At 41.8% G+C, this 19,343-nt stretch overlaps 2 protein-coding genes across 5 annotated transcripts in view; one reads left to right on the top strand and one right to left on the bottom strand.

Annotated features, from left to right (window-relative positions):
• Positions 1-683, bottom strand: part of prdx2 (peroxiredoxin 2) — a 3,458-nt gene extending 2,775 nt beyond the window's left edge. The window contains exon 1 of the mRNA XM_019889324.1: positions 578-683. The gene's annotated coding sequence lies outside the window, so the exon portion shown is untranslated. The remainder of the gene's footprint in view (positions 1-577) is intronic.
• A 550-nt stretch (positions 684-1,233) lies between these two features.
• Positions 1,234-9,563, top strand: LOC109527362 (protein Wiz-like). Of its 4 annotated transcripts, XM_019889251.1 has the most exons (10): positions 1,234-1,328; positions 1,852-1,899; positions 2,032-2,104; positions 3,052-3,313; positions 4,301-5,122; positions 5,196-5,534; positions 5,660-5,874; positions 6,904-7,084; positions 7,158-7,317; positions 8,899-9,563. In XM_019889251.1, exons 4-10 carry the CDS (start codon positions 3,130-3,132, stop codon positions 9,053-9,055), a joined length of 2,058 nt encoding a protein of 685 aa, XP_019744810.1. In that variant the 5' UTR covers positions 1,234-1,328; positions 1,852-1,899; positions 2,032-2,104; positions 3,052-3,129; the 3' UTR covers positions 9,056-9,563. The 4 variants fall into 4 exon arrangements, with proteins under 4 accessions (XP_019744810.1, XP_019744813.1, XP_019744811.1 ...); XM_019889254.1 differs by lacking the exons at positions 6,904-7,084; positions 7,158-7,317 and having other exon boundaries at positions 8,899-9,012; XM_019889252.1 differs by lacking the exons at positions 1,234-1,328; positions 1,852-1,899; positions 2,032-2,104 and adding an exon at positions 2,597-2,761.
• The last annotated feature ends 9,780 nt before the right edge of the window (positions 9,564-19,343 follow it).

Here is a 19,343-nt window from a genome sequence, read left to right as displayed (position 1 = left end):
GAAAGGGGGGGGGGGGGAATCAAGCAGCAGCGTTTGTATGTATACATGCTAATATATCATAATAGCATAAAGAATAATTAGTGTCTGCTAAAATCTGCCATCATAAACCTATGTTTACCATAAAGTGATCACTAATTGCAAAAAAGCAACGCATTATAGTACTTTGCTTAATTGAAATATTGTCACTCAATGACAAGTTGTTTTAAAATGAGCAATTGTTCCACGTGCTGTGGTAATTGTTTAAATTGGGCTTATTTTTTTTTTAATTTCAGATAATATTTTAACTGGACAAAACACTCAATTATGCTACACAGAGTTAATGGCATCTATAGTCAGACGAGGAGATCGCATGAGGCATGGTCGGAACAAAGAAAAACCTATTAGGCGCCCCACACACTAAAGTAAAGGACCAAGAGCCCGGCACTGCCAGCCTAGCTCCATGTTAGCTTACCTATCGTCGGACAACGACATTTTAGCTTTTAGTGGCTTAAAAACAAGCATCAATTACTTCTACCCGCGCACTGATTGCAGGGTGACAGTTTGAAAAAGTCAAGGTGGGAAAATGTCAAGTTCTTACCTAGCTGGAGGACCGTAACGTAGTGGTCGCCGACGTTTGGCTGCACGATTATGAGCGAAATATTCACACGCTCTACTGAGGCTGCGCCGAATAAGTAGGCGGTGCCACAGAGGGGTCGGAAGTGACATTTTATGCTCGCCCGTGGTTGAAGTTCGCAGCCCTACTAAACCATGTATATTTACCTTCTGTATCTGGTTCTAATTATACGAAAGCTGCTGAAACGTTGAAATTGTGTTTATTTAAAAAATTAAACATTTGTTAGTTTTATTTTGTACCCCTGACATTTTTCTTTCGTTTTTACAAATATATTTAGTACTTGTATTATTATGATTATTTCTACTTATTTCCGTTAAATTCGCTGTCTGACTTGTATTCAATTATTTCTGTGTGATGTTCGTGTATGCGACTTGCGATTTGTTAATGAATTTTAAAATAATCACAGCCGTGGGACCCCACACTTCACTGTACACTAACAGATGTATTTTCACCCAAACACGGGGTCATTTGAAAGCTGTAATAATTACAGTATCTGATAGCATAAGTTACTCGTTACACAACCATTTTCATATGTTGTGCATCGCACTGTCCATTTTGCTGAGGCCCTGACAGTGAAGGCGTGGACCGGCTCTGACCGTAGTGCATTGTTGAGCTCTTACTTTGAAGGGAAAGACGTAGCCATTGTTGCTAGTTCCGGTTAGCTAAACTAAAGCTTGTTATGTTGACACCGGGCTTTGTCATCTCTGGCTCGAAGGTAAATTAACTTGTTTTCAACAAGTCATCGACTGTACATATCTGTGCGCTGGTTACGATACAGTTTTTATCTTTTCTTCCAACCCATTTTTATGATTTAATTTCTTGTGGCGTTAGCTTGTATGCATATCAAAACAAAAGGTTTTGGGTTTTTTTGCGGTCGTGGTGGTCATTGTGGTCGTGATGATGGTGGTGGGGATTGTTAATCAATTTTTTTATTACATATATTTTCTGCTTTGTCCGACCTTCTCACTATAAAAATGGATCCAGCGTGCCAAAGTGTGATAAAGACAAAATGTAACCGGGGGTATTCTTTCGTTTATAAAAGCAAGATGAAGAATAGTTATAAACGTTTGTCACGGTCGATATGTTTGGTTACTTTTCATGTTTACAAATGATTATTTGACCCCCCCCCCCAAAAAAATCGTATCCCCTGTTTACAAATGATTATTTGACCCCCCCCCAAAAAAAATCGTATCCCCATTCGTCAGCTGAAACTTAATTTTAACATTGCTTCTTTATAGGCACATATTATTCAAAAGATACAATGATATTAATCACTGGTTTCTGAGGTAAGACGTTCTATTTTTCTTTTCTCTGTAACAGTTTCTAAATTCTGCTTAAAACGTTTTACTTGAAATGCTTTCAATTTTCTTACTATACTCATAATTAAGAAACTACATGTTATGTTCCCGTTTTCTCAGGGTACTCAAGCTTCCTCCCACATTCCAAAAGGTTCCGTAAATTGAAGACTCGAAGTTGCCCATCGGTGTTCAAGTGAGTGTGGCGACCAGTTCAGGGTGTACCTTGCATCTCCTCCAGTTTTCTGGAATTTGCTCCATCTCACCTGGGACCCTGACGAGGACCAGTGATATAGAAAATGGATGAAAGGAAAGTCAAGTTCATTTCTGTAGCCCCTGATTACAAAAGAGCCTCAAAGGATTTCACACTACCACTGTTCACAGCGATTAACATTGTCTGTTTTACTTTGAAAAACTCCCATATCGGGCACGGAATAACTTAACAAGTCAAGTCAACTTTATTGTCAAATATGCTCTATGTGCAACATAAAGCACAGATGAAATGTCTTTCCTCTCAACCATAGTGCAACCACAGGAGAGAGAGGAGCCGCTGCGGGTACCCGCGCCGCCATCAACAGAACAGTTAACATAAAATGACAAAATAATACAACACAACCCATAAGACACAGACAGTCATGCAATCTTAACCACTTTTTCTGCATACACTTTGTTGTTTGAAGTCCAGTTATAGATGAAAGAGGAGAGAATCAAAGTGTCCTTTCACCAGTGGATCAGAGACGTCATGCTCAAAATGTGCACAACATTTGGGTGAAATTAGAGGAAGAAACCTCGAGAAGGGATCACAGGATGAACAGGCTGCGATGGTGTCGTGTAGGGTATGAAGCTGTTCTATGTAAGTTAAAGCATTATGAAAGTCAATTTGCTGAAATGAAGCACACTAGCAGACCTCTTGGGGAAAGTGGTTGTTCCTCAGGACCTGGCGGGGTCAATCGATGCAGAATTTTCCACAACGTCTACAAGGAAGACCTTGTCCTTCGGTTGGAAGCAATTAGAGTAGAGAATAGAAGCTAACATAGAGATGATTATGCTGTTTGTTTTATGAAATGCCTTAAAATCATTAGCCATAGTGTGACATTTATCGCAATTTATGATATATTGTGTATGCTGTGCTTGGTTTGACAGTCAGCTACCCCTCTGCCCATGAGAAAAGAGATACTGCACGACCACCAGAGTCACCTCTGATTTAAAGATTTTAGAATCATGGCGACCTCAGAGGAGACGGATCAACAAGGCTCTCCAGCCCAAACATCAGCAGTTTTGGTTCCTGATACATTTCCTTCAGATTTTACACAACAGCAGGGCAGAGCTCTATCCTCTTCGGAGCACCCAACAACAGCAAAGCCATTTTGGGCTCCTCTTGAAACGGATGCCCCGGTCACATTAGGTAGGGATGTCTCCTCCTGAGTGAAGAAATAATAAGAAAATGCTGTTCTCTGTGGGTTTTATGTGGGTTCTCTGAATTTTTACCACAAATTCTTATTATTGGTGAAGTTTGAATAATTAATTGCCTCAGAATAAGATAACCTTTATTTGTCCCACACTGGGGAAATTCAAAATTCAGCAGCAAAATTGGGGTGGGGGGTGGTAAGGAAGAAAAAAAAACAAAGTGTTGCATGCATAAAATAAATAAATGTTTCAGAAAAACAACTGTATACAGTATAAATATAAGTTGCATAAGAAGGAGAAATAATCTGCCTGTGGTCAGCCATAGGGACTAAATTTACTTGATCCAGTGCAATGAAAATGAATCACTTAATTCTGTCAATATTTTTTCTACATTATTAGAGATGTCAGGAATTACTGAGATGTTTTTCCACACGAACAGCTTTGCTGATTCATTGAAAGTGTTTTAGCCGAAATGACAACTGAGGTTGAGGCACAACAAAACTTCTGACGTAAAATTAAGTGAAGTGGCCTCAGTGTACTACTGGTTCTTCTTGAGGAATATGAGCATGTCAACATTACAGTCCCATCTTTATTTATATAGCGCTTTCACAACATGCCTAGAAGACGCACAACTCCAAATTCGGACTTATGATAGAAAACGTTTGAACTAACACAGAAGCGTTCGCAAGGTGTGTTAAAAGTCTCTCTCTCTCTCTCTCTCTCTCTCTCTCTCTCTCTCTCTCTCTCTCTCTCTCTCTCTCTCTCTCTCTCTCTCCATCTCTTTCTTTCTTTCTTTCTTTCTTTTGGCTCTCTCTCTCGCCAGTGACAGATGAACCGTGATATACGTATAGCAGGGGACCATGAGTATAGTGCTCTCTATTCTGTCTCAGTACTTCGATTGACTGGAAATGTGTGCCACCTCTGTATTTATTTTCTATTCATCCATATGATACTATTCACTAATCAGCCCCTCCCCATTTTGCAGCTTCAAACAACAACAACAACGATGAGGTCCACATTTGCCAGCTTTGTAGCAGCTGGTATGAGACACGTAAAGGTCTGTGCAGTCATGCTCGCTCCCATCTGCAACAGATGGGAATCCCTGACATTGACATCAAGGGCGACCCAATTGACTTCCTATACCAGATCATGAATGACCAAGACCTCAAGTCCACCAGGAAGCAGCAACAGGAGCCTTTACCCACAAACAGTCGGCTCGGGACTCCCACGAAACGTCCCTCAGGGCTGTCCCCTCCACCCACATCTCCTCCCTGTAAACGGCCAAAGCCCCCTGAGGAGTTCACTTGTATTCTTTGCGGGGAGGTATGTAAAAATCGGAAAGGCCTGGCTAGCCACTCACGGTCTCACCTGCGACAAATTGGGGTTCTTGACCTGCTGGGCAAGGATGAGTCCGCTATCGATACTGTACAAGAATTGGTGAGCAGTGGCGTGTTGGAAGCCGCACGCCCCCTAAAAATGAACAGCATCACCAACTCCTTCGCAGCACCCACTTCAGCACCGACCTCTCCTCTGGCCTCCCAGCCTCTGTCCCCTGTCACAGGGCAATCCAGGCCATCTTTTCCCTCCACTTCATCAAGCCTTGCAAAGTCTCCTCAGAGCCCAGTGAACCGGGCCCCAAAGGCTAAGAAAGGCTTTCGTCTGGCAGTGGACCCCCTCCTCAGAATGCCCAAGCCTGAGCCGTTGGAGGTTGATGTGTCTGTAGTGAGCGGAGCCAGCTCAAGCAGTGCAAGTACTCCCCCACTGAATTTATCTGCCCCTGCAACTCCTTCCAAGGCTCTCAGTGCAGGTAACACTCAAGAGTTGTTTTGCGAATTCATTTTTTGAAACATCATGACTTTTCTTCTTCGCATGCCCCACAGATGAACTCGCGCCACCCACGGTCCTTTGTGACTACTGCGGTCAGCTTTTCGAGACTCGCAAAGCGCTGTCGTGCCACGCCCGCGCCCATCTGCGCCAGCTTGGCCTCACCTGGTCCATCAAGACGTCGCCGATTGATCTCCTCAATGACATTATGATGCGCGGTGACGACAGGTTTTTGTCCGAGGTGTCATCATCCGGGAAAATTCAGGGTAGTCCTCAAGGTTCCAAAAGGACATCAGAGACATCCCACCAGGCGATCTCCAACCTGTGCTCCTCACCTCTGGATTATTCAATGAAAGACAAATCTCCATCTTACAAGAGTGAGACATTGACCTGGGGTAAGAAATCAGTGACACTTTTTAGTGAGAGTAACAGTAATGAAAGTGTGTTTCGGACATGTATGCCTAATATACCTGATGGCCGTTTGAACTTCTTTATCTTGTTTGCTTTTGTTATTTTTTAGGCAAATCCTGTGAGCTTTGTGGCTACACGTTTGAAAACCGCAAGGCGCTAGCCAGTCACGCACGGGCTCACCTTCGCCAACTGGGCGTGCTTGAATGGAAATCGGAAGGGGCCACCTCACCGATTGAACACCTAAGGGAGTTGATACGGAAGGACCCGGTTAAGGTGGCCGCTGTCACCCGTCGCTATCGCGAGGGAGACCTCAACATCAAGAAGGTGTGCTGTTCGCTGTTCATTTCCTCACAGCCTAGAAATGCACAATATAGATATAGATATGCATTGAGGATTGAGAGGAAAGAAATTTCATCTGTGCTGTATGTTGTACATAGGGCATATTTGACAATAAAGATGACCTTGACCTTGATATCGACAAGTGCATTGGGACGCATGACAAGGCCTTCTACATACAGTGGTGTCAATAAAAAATTTTTTGTTGTCCCATTAGTTATAGTTTCTCACAGACGGCGGTTATCAAGACCATAGAAATGTATACAGTATGCACCTCAACTTATGATAGCATATTTGTAATTTCCCCAGTATTTGATTATTATGTATAATCATCATGGGATATTGTTGCATGCAAAAAAAAAAAGTCATGGCTATTGTTTAATTATGTTGAGAAGAGATTGGAAGGACTAAAGCATTCCTGTTTAAAAAAAAAGCTTCCTGTGAAGAAAAATTGCAATTTTCTGCCTAAGATAGCAAGTAAAAGAAGTAGAATAGATAGAGAATCATAATCTTTTTATTTGTAATGTACATACACATGCGTGAAGTTTGACCTCTGCATTTCAGACATCGCAGTTGTGGATGCAGCAGACATAGTAGACATACTTTATGATTTTTGGGGGCACATAAACTGACGTGTGAAACTTTGGAGTTTGACACTGCTCTTCTACGTGACGTTGTAGTGTCAATGTGGGAATGTGTGTTCATTTGTCCAGAGGATCACGTGTGAGTACAGAGGTCATGAATGTTGGCTCGCTATCTTTGGCCTGGTTCTTCCCAAAGGTGTTTGATGGCCTTGAGGTCAGGGCTATTGTGTTCATGTACACGAAACTCATCCAAGCATGGCTGTGCAAAAGTACAGGGGTGGAATTGTTCAAAATGTTTTTGGAAGAGGAGGAATTACAATTCAGGGGGGTGGTTGAGCCCACCCGTTGATAATAACTAGACAGCATGTTTAACTTGAAATCATTTTGAAGAACTGTGTATTAAAATATTGCTTTCATTTTGTCTTTATCCCAGAAAATTGTTTCACTATCCACTTTGTCGGATTCTGAATCGTTGCCCGGCAACAACCTGAAGTTTGCAGGACATAAATTGGGCAAAGATGACCAGGGTGTCTCTGCTGGTTCATCCAAACAAACACAAGGGCACATACACTCTGTGGCAGTGTGTGGCAGTACTGGCGTGCGCTCTCCAAGAGGTGAACAAAAACAACAGAAAGATAGACAGTGTAGGCCTTCTGTAGGTCCTAACACCACTTTTGTGTTTCCCAGCATTGGCGCTTCCAAAACAAATTTCACGAACAGGAGAAGAAAACCAAGACACCAACTTGCAGCAACCATCACGAACTGGAAGCATCCCGGCTCTGCTGCCCAAACCTCCATTAACTCCATTGGTCAAACTGGTCGGAAAAGTTTACTCACTCAAGTGCAGGTCAGTAAGTTGACTACTGGATTTGTCAGATTGAATTGTTTAAGAACAACCACTGTCTAGATCAGGGGTGTCAAACATACGGCCCGCGGGCCGGAACCGGCCCGCAAGGAGGATCAATTAGGCCCGCAGGATAATTTAAAAGTGAAAAAAATGCATTAAAGACAGAATTAATATTTTTAATAAGGTGCAATTCATTGAGTATCCGCAAGGGGACACTGTTTTGATCAGAGAAGAAGACAACAGCAGCCTCAGTCCGTCACTGTGACAGACCCATGACAGCAGACGCTATCAATAGCACTCTCACATTTACACATTTAATAGCACTCTCCTTAGTTTGTAAGATTACATTTAGATTTTATATGCACGTGTAAATGGTTTAAAACTTCCTTTCTTTATGAATCTCGTTTAATCTTAAAGTGCATTACTATATTTTTCAATACCAATTACTTGTTAATGTTTGTACAATCAGTGGGATCATTTGCAATGCATATATGTGAATGATAAAAGTAAATTGCACATTTGTCGAAGGAAATGTAAGGTGCTTCATGAAATATTTTGTAAAAGATATGTTCATTAAATTTCAACATTTTCCTAATGTTCTTGTGCTTCTTTATACCAAAACAAAGGAAAGACATTGTTTTGGTTATTTATAGCAAAGTATGGTATCATTTTAATGGTCCGGCCCACTTGACATCTACCGAGGCCGTATGTGGCCCACCATGTGAAATGAGTTTGACACCCCTGGTCTAGATAAAAAAATAGTCGTGTTAAAAACTAAGGAAAAATAAGTATAATAAAATACTATAGAACGCATATGGGATGTAATCTGTGAATCTAACAGCGGTTGTTAAGAATAAAGTGGATTGTATGGACTGTTGATGGTTGATTGATGTCAGCGATGGCAAGTTGAGCTTCATCTGCTTGGATCCTTTACTCCGCTTCCATGTTCAGAGCATTCAGAGAGACGTGCTATTAAAATGGTGTGTGTGTGGGGATGTGCGGGGAATCACCATTATGATGAATATAATAATATTAAGCTCTTTTTTTTTTAATATCGCAAAAAGTCAAGGAACTTTTGTCATGTTGGCCTATAATGGCATTGGGTTGGCCGGCTGCCAGTCCAGTTTACTCCGCCTTTTGCGACCTCGAAATATGCTCCAGCTCACCTCTGTCCAGAAATGGGATAAGTGGTAGAAAATGCAAAGTTGTTCAAGGTTTTTGTGAATTTCCAAGTGATGTAGTGTGATACAATTTCATCATGCAATTTCTATATCACTTATCCTGTTCAGGATTTAGGAATTTTAATTTACAATTCTTTAGATTTACATATGACTAAAGAAGCTTAGTTCTTTAAATCTGCTGCATTGGGATTTAAAATCAAATGTGGATTTTGCTGTGTTGGTTGGTACTTAAGGTGATAGCGTTTTATTGTTGTAGTTTCATTCTGCTTCCTCAAGATGGCGAAACACTCATTGCAGGCTTGTTGGGCAATGCTCCAAAAGGACAGTTAGACTCCAGTTACATTTTCATTCTCAACGCTGTTTAGATCAGCTTTTCTTGTCTATTTTGGCTACTTTACAGGTTCTGTGAAAAAGTATTTCATGGGCCTCTGTCTGTCCAAGAGCAGTGGATCACACACCTGCAAAAACACATCCTGTCGCTAGGCTACCAAGGTCAAGAGTCTCCCCCTGCTGCTCCAGTGGCTCCTCCTGGTCTCATCCATCCTGTGGCCGTGTAGTTTGAAGAGTTCTAACTCTGAAACATGCACATGTATGGGTGAATGTATTTATTTGAGGTTATGCTACTTTCACGCTCTGGCACAATGCTTTTTAAGTGATCTGTATTGTTCCAATTTTTGTGTTGTGTGTGTGTGTGTGTGTGTGTGTGTGTGTGTGTGTGTGTGTGTGTGTGTGTGTGTGTGTGTTGTGGGGGGGTGGAAGATTGTGCAACTTCGTTAGGGACCAAACCTCATGTTATGTTTCCCATGCCCACAAACTGTACCTTAAAGTGTATAATTCTTGTGTATACACCTTTTACTGTATTTTATACACCATTTTCACTGGGACAAAAGTTACATTGTACGTGTTTTAACGCAATATTGAAGAACACATCATAATGGATTATTGGTGACTTTTGAGAGTCTCTCAGAAATGTGATTTTCTATCCTTGTGATTGTCTGCAGGCATGTGGTTGTTTTGCGCAGTCTTTTTACCTATTTTTATTTACATAAAATTCTGTCTTGTTTACATGGCGCGATTTAAAGATTTTGTCATATTGTGCACAGAGAGAAAAGTTGTAAGACTTGTGCCCATTCCTGCAATCCTGTTCTTTAAAATCCATCCAACCATTTTCCAATGCGCTTATCCTCTCGAGGGTCGCGGGAGTGCCGGGCCCATCCCAGCTGTCTTCGGGCAGTAGGCAGGGGACACCCTGAACTGGTTGCCAGTCAATAGACAAACAACCATCCGCGCCATGGGACAATTTTGAGTGTTCCATCAACCTGCCACACATGTTTCTGGAATGTGGGAGGACGCTGGAGTACCCGTAGAAAACCCACGCAGGCACGGGGAGAACATGCAAACTCCACACAGAAAGGCCGGAGCCGAAATCGAACCCTGCACCTCTGCACTGTGAGGCCGATGCACTAACCAGTCGACCACTTGGCCGCCCTGTTCTGGAATATACATTTGCTATATCAGGGTTGGACCTATGTGTTGTTCATTTGTGTGTGTGGGGTGGGTGGCGGGGATAGTCACCCCCTGGTCACCCTCTGGCTGCACCACATCTAGGGGAACAGTTTGATACCTGTGACTTTCCTGCTATATTCACATGGATGCAGCTGTCTCAGATCCCTTGATACTCTGCCAAAATTTATTTGTATTAACGATACATTTTAAAGAATAAATGTTCCGTAGATCTGAACACAAACTACAAAGTCTTTCTTTGGTAAAGAATGTTTGATTCTTACAATCATTGTCAATCAAAATCATTACTTTGACACCATACACTGAAAAAAATGATGTTTGAATTACGGTACCTCATTTCAATGTGTGCTTGCACAAAATAAAATCTTCTGGATCTAGATACATTTTTTAAGTAGTTGTATACTTAAATGTATCCAGATACATTTTTAAGTACAGTAGTTGTATAGTTTACTTAAATGTATCTGCATCCAGATGATTTTATTTTGTGCAACCACCATGGGCATCCCCAAGTATTTTTTTCAATTCAGGTTGTCAGAGAAGTGTGTAGTTTTAAAAATGTATATAACCGATGGCTTTTAAGTGAGAAACTTCAAACCTGTAGCTCACTAAATATGTCCATCTCTTCTATGCCCTACATGTATTGGTTCCTGTCAAATAAAACAATAATACCCCCCCACCGATTCCAAAGTAGATAAAATGATAACGTCTGCAGCCTCCTCTAATAACAAGCAATGTGGCTCCAGTGGCCACAGTAACAATGTGGTAAATACACATTTTTATTTATCTTACTCAACCATAACACAACAAAAGTACTGCTGTCCGTGATTGCTGCATTGCTTGTACTGGATAGCTCCATTTTCACAGACAGCCTTTTTCAAATAAATCCTGAAAAGAAAAACTCTGTTTTTTTAAAATGCTTTTTGACATGAAATCCGGTGTCAGGTAACAAAAATGCTTCCGTACATATGTTATCATGTACACGAGCCGTTCATTTTTTTATAATGATCAAAAAAGGTCATTCCAAAGAAGAATTAACATATTTTCAAGCAGAGGGGTCTAACTGTAATCTTTTAGCCCCGCGAAAGTGCACGATGTGATATCATTAAAACCACGTGCACAGTCACGGTCTTTGTTCTACTGTGTTTTTTAAAGCGGCTTTCAGTGCAACTGCTATAAACTAGAGTCATTTACCCTTTTTCTACTTAAACCTCTAAAACCTCACAACTTGCGTCATGTTGAATGCAGGTCACGTAACGTACCTCTTTAAGAGATTTCCTCAATTTTTGCTCTCCATCTTGACATTGTTATCTTGGGCCTCGTACTTTGATCATTCAGCTGCAAGCCTCCACATGGTCTCTGCGGTATTGACCTAATCCTTCAAACCTTGATTGACACAATACAAATCTGAATTGCAAGGGGCTGTTTTAAATTGACCATCACTGTACTGACCAATAACGATCAAGCTGCCCTTTATCGACAAAAAGGATTCGCGCAAACATTGCCTCCACAAAAGTGAACAATCAAAAGCAGTTGGATTGTTTTTGCATTCTGGCTTCATTGCAATATGTAAAACTCTCTTCATTTGGACTTGAATCAGGAAGGTTGTTTCAATATGATCAGCAGTGGCAACGGCCACATGGTTTGAATGACCCGAGGGAGTCATTTTTCAAAATGTTCATTCTGGAATCATAATTCAGTAGAAAACAAAACATGTCAAATGTAATAAATAAAAAGGAGAAATGGAAAATCAACGAATTTGTCTTTTGTATTGATGGCAGCGTAACGATATGAGTATTCTGGAGTCGGTCTTGTTTCCGTTCCTTTTGTGTCTGTTTTACCTCCTCTTCCTGTCACCTGTATTCTTGCTCTCTCTCTGTCCCCGTTCATCGACTCCCGCCCGAACCCTCCACGCATTCTCACACACTGTCACACCCTGTTCCCACTTTGTATTCTCCCCTCTGTGTCTTTTCAGTTTTGCCCTTCAGTATGTCTTGCTAGTTGCTTCCAAATGTTCTCATTCATCAAGGTCTTTTCATTCTCAAGGTGTTGATTCGATTCCAAATGGACTGTTGCGGTTGTCTTAAAAGACAAGAGAGGCAAAGTGCCTTCTAAGACAACCAGAACAGTCCGGTTGTCATCGAATCAATATTCTTGAGAGTTTCTACTACCTGCGTCTGTAATTGATCTCGGTTTCTATCATGCATTGCCTCAACTTTTGTTACGGTTTAATCCGCGGTCTTGTGCTCTCGTCTTCAGAGATTCAAAATTTGCAATAGCTGCTGTCACATGTACTGCCGCCTAGTCATATTTGGTTCTTCACGAGTTTAATGGCCCGTTGACTGATGTGACACGGTTTTATTCCATCCGCAGAGTCAGTGAATGCTAGACTGAATCAACCAAGTAATCCAAGTGAATTCCAAAAAGAAGGTGCAGTGCTCTAGGGAGGGGGTTGATGGCTGAGCTACTCTCACTTGTCAACACTGCAGCCTGGGTAGTTGGCGACTCAGCAGTTGCCTGATTGCAGCAGGGACTCAACAGAAAAGGTAAAAACTCAACTTGATTGGGGAAAGAAACATGATGGCCCTTTCCGATGTTTGTTCCCCAAATCCACATTCACGTATGACTCACATCATGTGTTGACTGGAACAGCGAACGTGTTCATTTTTGTTTTTGTACTTCATACTGGGGACTTTGAATGTGTCACATAAACATATCAAGCCTACACAGAACCGTGATGCTTAACAGGTCTGTGCACGTTCCAAATATGGAAATCAAAGTCCTGGGAAGCAATCAAAATGTTAAAAAGCACAGTGGAGGATGGTGTTTTCAGCATATTTGTTGATATATAGATGCTTCGGGCTATTGCAGCTGCTGGACTCGCTTAATCTGTCGGACACCAAGCTGAGTTTGGCTGTGAAACAGAGGAAGACTAACCTTGTTCAAAAAAGAAACCGTTTGTGTATTTGTCTGCACGCTGCATCTCCACATGCTGTTATCGGCCTTGACAAGTAAAACAAGTGCAGAGATACAGTGAAGCAATCAACAAAAAAAACTGAACTGAATTTGAAAAACGCCCCGAATCAACCTTTACTCTCCAATATCATTTTGGGCAGTTCACGTCAGCGTAAACCACCACACACAAAGACACTCTTAATTTGCGTTCTGCTCCACCATCACAGAGAAGATGAGAAGATAGACACAAATGACCTTTTTCATGATGAATCTTGTTTTCCCCTCAAAGATTATTGGCAGCTCTGTTGCTACCGTGTAATTAATGACACGTTTCAGTAGCGGCTGGTGAACTGTAAACTGATCAGATGGGCTTTAATGCAGACTCGATACAAAGCGTGTCGGCGAAGGAGAATTGTGTACGCACTAACAACTAACAGGTCTTTCTGTGACTCATGTACTTCTCTGTGATGAGTCTACGAAAATTCTTTAACTACTATATGTCATCTTTGTCATGAGCTTTCTTTAGTTGGTAGGGGGAGTCATCTATCTGACTCTGCCCACTCGCTGTGTGATTCGATCTCTCGTCGGCATCCACAGAAGGTCAGAAAGAGCGGGAAGTGATTTTTTTTTCCCCTCCACATCATCATACCCCTGCGTGGAGGCCTTTACGGCCCGTAGCAGACAATGGTTTAGTGCCTTCTCAATTTCCATGTGAAACCTGCCTTTGACACACAACATGATCCAAAATAATCTCACTACAGATCTCACATGGGGAGCTTTGAAACAAAGTGTGCAGCCAAAAATACTCCTTACAGACACGCAGTTTGGCATTTAGGCTTCATTACAATTTTTTTTATTTTCTGTTTTCATTTCAACCCTTCACCCGTTGCTTCATTCCCTCTCTCTCCCCTCTGCTGGGATCACATTCTTCACTTCAAGGCATCACCGAGGCCCAAGGAAAACTGCACCGCAGTGCAGCACTGCATTGCTGCTCTTTTTTTTCTCCCCACACTTGACTGAAAAAAAAAAAAACATTCACACTCATGGACAATTTAGAGTTGCCAATTAATCTATTTTTTTTTAAGTTCTGTATGGAATAGTGACAAGCAGAACTCCTACAAAGACCTTGATCATGATGATGGGGTGGCAGTTGTGACCATGTCTCTTTGTTCATAACACATACCTGTCAACTCATACGGTTTAGCCATAGTTCATACGGATTTTGTGGTGAATCTTACGTATATGGCCATATCGCACAAATCATACGGATTCTTAAAATTTCCGTTTTTTTTTTTTTTTCCCCCTAACAGCTAGTTCCGTTTGCTTTTGCCCAGAATGGTGCTAGTCTACTCGAATGCTTTCATTTCCGGTAACTTTCCAGTAAATCACGTGGTTCCTAGTTGAAAACAGCAGAGTATTCATTGCATACTTCCGTAGTGTACAAGCAAGTTCTACAAGGAAACAAATATATCATTCATATTTTGTGGGGTTTTTTTCTGCCGTTATTTTGACATATAAAATGCTTTGGTATGTTATAAGGATTTTTTGCTCTTTATAAGGATTTTTTTGGTAGTTTATACAGGTTGGCGCTCCGAAAGGTTGACAGGTATGATAACAAACGTGTTAGACAAATGATCCATGAAAGGAAAACATCCCTGTACGTACAAAAGGTCAAAAGTTTGCTCTGTCACCCAAAGCGGTGAGCGAGCTTGTCGCTGCATCACCGCATGTTCTCCGGGAAGGATTCTGTGAGCAAGTTTACGAGAAGCACAAGCGTGAAGGTGGAGTGACTTATCTCATCTGCCTATGCTCTTGCAGTGTCACAGCTGCATGCAGCCTCCACTAAATCTGTCCCACATTGCACTCTTCCCAACATCTCAGCAAGCAGGCAAGTATCCAACTTCTTACACAAACCCCCTCGCACTTATCAACCCTTTGGACTAATTACAAGCCAATTAAAAAATTTGACCAACCCAAAAAAGCCTGTTGTGCTAGCGCCGTTGAAGATGCAGCAATAATGTCGCTCATATTTCAGCATTAACATCTCAGCAAGCAGGCAAGTATCCAACTTCTTATACAAACCCCCTTGCACTTATCAACCCTTTGGACTAATTACGAGCCAATTAAAAAAATTTGACCAACCCAAAAAAGCCAGTTGTGCTCGTGCCGTTGAAGAGGCAGCAATAATGTCGCTCATATTTCAGCATGGCTCTGAGATGGGCAACAACAAAGGAATGAATTTCAGGGCAGGACCTGCTGACGAGACAGTGATCAAATGTTCTCATCATAAATCACTGCGCGCAGCATTTAATCTCAGTGTCACTGATATGCTGCATAATAGGACTTCTCGCTCCCTTGCTTTCTATATTTATTAGCTGATCAATAACCAGCTGCAGCTCTCAATTTATATCCGTGCACTGTGAGACTACCCTAAGGACGCAGTAAACGTGATCTCTGACACCGTCAGGGAAACAGTCAGACAAAGTCAAAGTGACATCCGCCTTGACATGACAGCAGTTGGATGTTTCTGGGTGACAATGTTTGATTTTTGACAGTCATTATAACTTCAGAAAGCTGTGCATGTTTGTGTTTGTATTACCTGATAATCCCTTTTATACGCTTCTACAAATCAAAAAAATCTAAACCTGAAGTGAACCCTTTTTCCTTCTTATAGTCTGAATTAACAATCTGCTATTCCCCACACCAGGCTGGCACATCCATGAATGAGGTTAATGTGTGTAAGAGGAAAAAAAATAGGAGAACTTGAAGTGGTTGCTTGCTACATTTTCCTTTTTATTACATCCCTGCAGACTTGATTAACGGACTTTGGGTCTTAAATCTGTCCTCGATGTATGGAGATCCACTTACCAATTCCCTGCAGGTTCATGCTGACAGCCACTCTCATGAATCACCCCATGGACACGCCTGCACTTTCATTACTGCACACACCAGCAAAAAAAAAAAGCGAAACCCATGTTAGAGCTTGGTGGGTGTTGTGGTTGGCATTGGATTAGATCCCCATGCTCCTCTCTGTACTGACACGAATGCAGTCTGATTGATGATCATTAATGAATACATTGCTGTATAGAACAGAGGCAGAAATGCAAGCGGTCAGCGTAAGAATATGCACCACTGAAATAGTAACACTTCCTTCTTTTATGCCTTTACCAGCCCTGACTGTTGCTCTCTTTGTAGCGGCGATGGCTTCTTCGTGTGATTTACAGTAAGTATGTAGATAGGGTAGATTTGATATCATCTTAAACAAAAACGCTCTTTGTGCAACATTTTAGCTCCCCAAGGACCCAGAGTACATTGTGTAGATGTATGTAATGGAAATCAATCTGGGATTTAATCTGACAAGAGAGACCATATTATTATTATTATAATTATTATTATATGGCCCTGATACAGGCGTAGCACCTTGATATTCTACGTGACATGCTGGAAATAGTCAACATAAAAGCTAGCTGAAATGTTTTACCTGAGCTACGTTATTGTTTCATTCTTAGGTCGGAGGAAATAGGGAATTTCCTCATCATCTTCTGCATTAAATTATCACTTTGAAAGCGAAAGAAATAGTTATGAGGAGTCAAAACACTATCTCACTGCCTTTTTACAAATTATAAAAACTCATTTTTGCAGCAACCGAATGAAATCCATCCATCCATCCATTTTCTGATCCGTTTATCCTCACAAGGGTTGCGGTTGGTGCTGGAGCCTATCCCAGCTGTCTTCGGGCAGTAGGCGGAGGACACCCTGAACCGGTTGCCAGCCAATCGCAGGGCACACTGAGACGAACAACCATCCACGCTCACACTCACACCGACGGACAATTTTAGAGTGTTCAATCATCCTGCCATGCATGTTTTTGGAATGTGGGAGGAAACCAGAGTACCCGGAGAAAACCCACGCAGGCCCGGGGAGAACATGCAAACTCCACACAGGGAGGCCGGAGCTGGAATTGAACCCGGTACCTCTGCACTGTGAGGTCGCAGCGCTAACCAATTGATCACCGGGCCGCGACCAAATGATATCTGGATTTGAAAAACCCTTGACTGATATTAAGACCAGTTTCAACAGAGCCAATGTTATCAACTTGCTGCACCGTATTTTGATAAACGGCACGTCTCTTAGATCCTCTTCTTTTTTAATTTATTACCCAGAATATTCCATGCGCTTGTCCACAACGTGTTTTTGGAGGCACAATGTCAGACGACGTGTGGCTTTCCACTCCTCGCAGCCAACGTCTCTTTAGAATGTCGTGGCGGATTATATCTTGTTTCTTGTCACGCTGATGTGTTTGAAGATTAAAATTCCTGTGGTACTGAATAAATATATTTCCCAGAAATTAGTGCACAATTACTGGCACGTCAAACTTGGGCTTCACAGGTACTTAAATAAGTAATAGCCTCTCAGAAAGGGCCTTCCTCCACAGACAGCGTTGGCAAACTCAGAAGAACCGAAGAATACATTTGGAACGGGACTGCAGTTGCAATGCCAATATTGAACACTTCAGCACAGGCGCACACACACGCACACACACACACACACACACACACACACACACACACACACACACACACACACACACAAGAATTTCCAACTGCAAGAAAACATGTTTTTCACTTTAGTGTACTTCTGGCGTCTCATAAGAAACTTGGCTTTCACTGCATTTTTCACTTTGTGGTGAGTGTGGAGAAGCGCGAGGTCGCTCCTCAAACCTGCAAAGCCGAGTGGAAGCATTGGTATCATGCTGCAGTAATTTATTCAGTCATTTTAGGATCACTCCTGATTTAAATCCTGTTTTTTTTTCCCTCTGTTTGTTGGTTTGTATTGGCCAGAATTTTTGTGCTAATTGAACCTGAGTTCTTCCTCCAGTGAACCAATGTTTCCATTCTTGGTCTGTACTTGGTTTGTGGCATCCGCAATCCAAGTCTTGGAATCTTCTATTACCGACTGAGCCTGTTAGCATTTAGCTCAACATGCTGTAGTTACATGTTGGATGTGATGAGATGTCAAAAGCCACATCTCACACGCTTTTCAGAGTACACTATGTAAGCAAATGCTTCGGGAAGTCTGGTCATGATTTGTATCTAAATAGTGAAAAAGGCAACGGTCATTCATTTGTAACTATAAAAGCATCACCCCAAAGGTGTTTGTTGGGTATTAGGTCAGGATTCATGTATCTTCCACACCAAACTCATTCAAGTATTCATTTATGGGCCGCCATGCACAGCCATGATGAAACGTAAAACAATTGTTCCTCAGGTGGAATCACACAAGTCCAAAATGAAAGGATCAAGCCCTGTGACAACAAGTCCCTCCATATTGTCTTATTTTAAGAGATGCCTTGGTAACCTAACAATAAGCACATGGTTGCCTTCCCCGAACACCCTTTGTTGAAAACGTTTGAGACATTTTATGTGTCAGGGGTCCAGTTCCTACATCAGCTCAATGGCCCATGAGCGCGTTTTCAACAAGCTCCCAATTCCAAGTCGCAGTACGTGCAAGTCGGTCTCCAGCTGGATAGCCAGGTGCTTGTAAATTTAAAACAAACAGGACCACCTGTCCTCCCCATGCAGACAGAGTACCGCGACCACAGACAGGATGCCTCATTTGTGGTTTTCTTTCCTTTGCCCTTTGACAATATCCAAAGGAAATGTTGATCAAAATGCAGTTGCGGACATCATTAGAGTTCCAAAGGAACATCTGGATTGTCATCAGGCTGAAAGATGTTTCCACGTTTTCCCTGTGAGTTTGCAGTGCACCAAATTGTCATTCCCAAATACATGGCAGCGCAAAACAGTTCTTTGAATTCAGACACTTTAGGGTCATGTCTGAGCTGGCTCCACAGCAGGATATGTTGTGGATCAAGTATGGTGACGGCCAATGTTATTATAGTTGATGAACACAAACGAAATAACTACAAAAACTAACATTGAAAAATATTTTCAATAATGACAAAAAATACAAACAATATAAATGCATGTAAAAAAAAACAAACAAGCATGGGAGATTCAAGTGAACATTGTGCAGGTGCCTCCGCAGGTGTTGTACTAGTTTGAAATGTAGATGAATACATTTAAAGGTAGAACTTTGAAACCTCAGTCACATGAGGGAAAACGCAAGGCAAATATGTTACAGCATACGTTTTCCTCGATCTGCTCACCAGCAAACATGAATTGTTTTGCAGTCAAGCATTAAACCGGCGATTCTGACGTCATTTCAAAGCAGCGTGTGCTATTGATGGAGTAAGTGTGCAGTGTTTCATTCATACTAACGCAGTGGTTCTTAACCTGGGTTCGATCGAACCCCAGGGAATCGGTGAATCGATCTCAGGGGTTCGACGGAGCCTCTGCCATGGAGGTT

The sequence above is a fragment of the Hippocampus comes genome, unplaced genomic scaffold (genome assembly GCF_001891065.2).
Source record: "Hippocampus comes isolate QL1 unplaced genomic scaffold, H_comes_QL1_v1.1 scaffold86, whole genome shotgun sequence".
NCBI lineage: Eukaryota > Metazoa > Chordata > Actinopteri > Syngnathiformes > Syngnathidae > Hippocampus > Hippocampus comes.
The sequence above is the reverse complement of the archived record's forward strand: the minus strand, read 5'-3'. Positions and strand labels throughout refer to the sequence as shown.

Coding starts and splice junctions, on each gene's coding strand:
- LOC109527362 (XM_019889251.1), top strand. CDS start 3,130: ATGGCGACCTCAGAGGAGACGGATCAACAAGGCTCTCCAGCCCAAACA. Junction 3,314..4,300: donor GGATGCCCCGGTCACATTAG/GTAGGGATGTCT, acceptor CCCATTTTGCAG/CTTCAAACAACAACAACAAC. Junction 5,875..6,903: donor GAGACCTCAACATCAAGAAG/GTGTGCTGTTCG, acceptor TCTTTATCCCAG/AAAATTGTTTCACTATCCAC.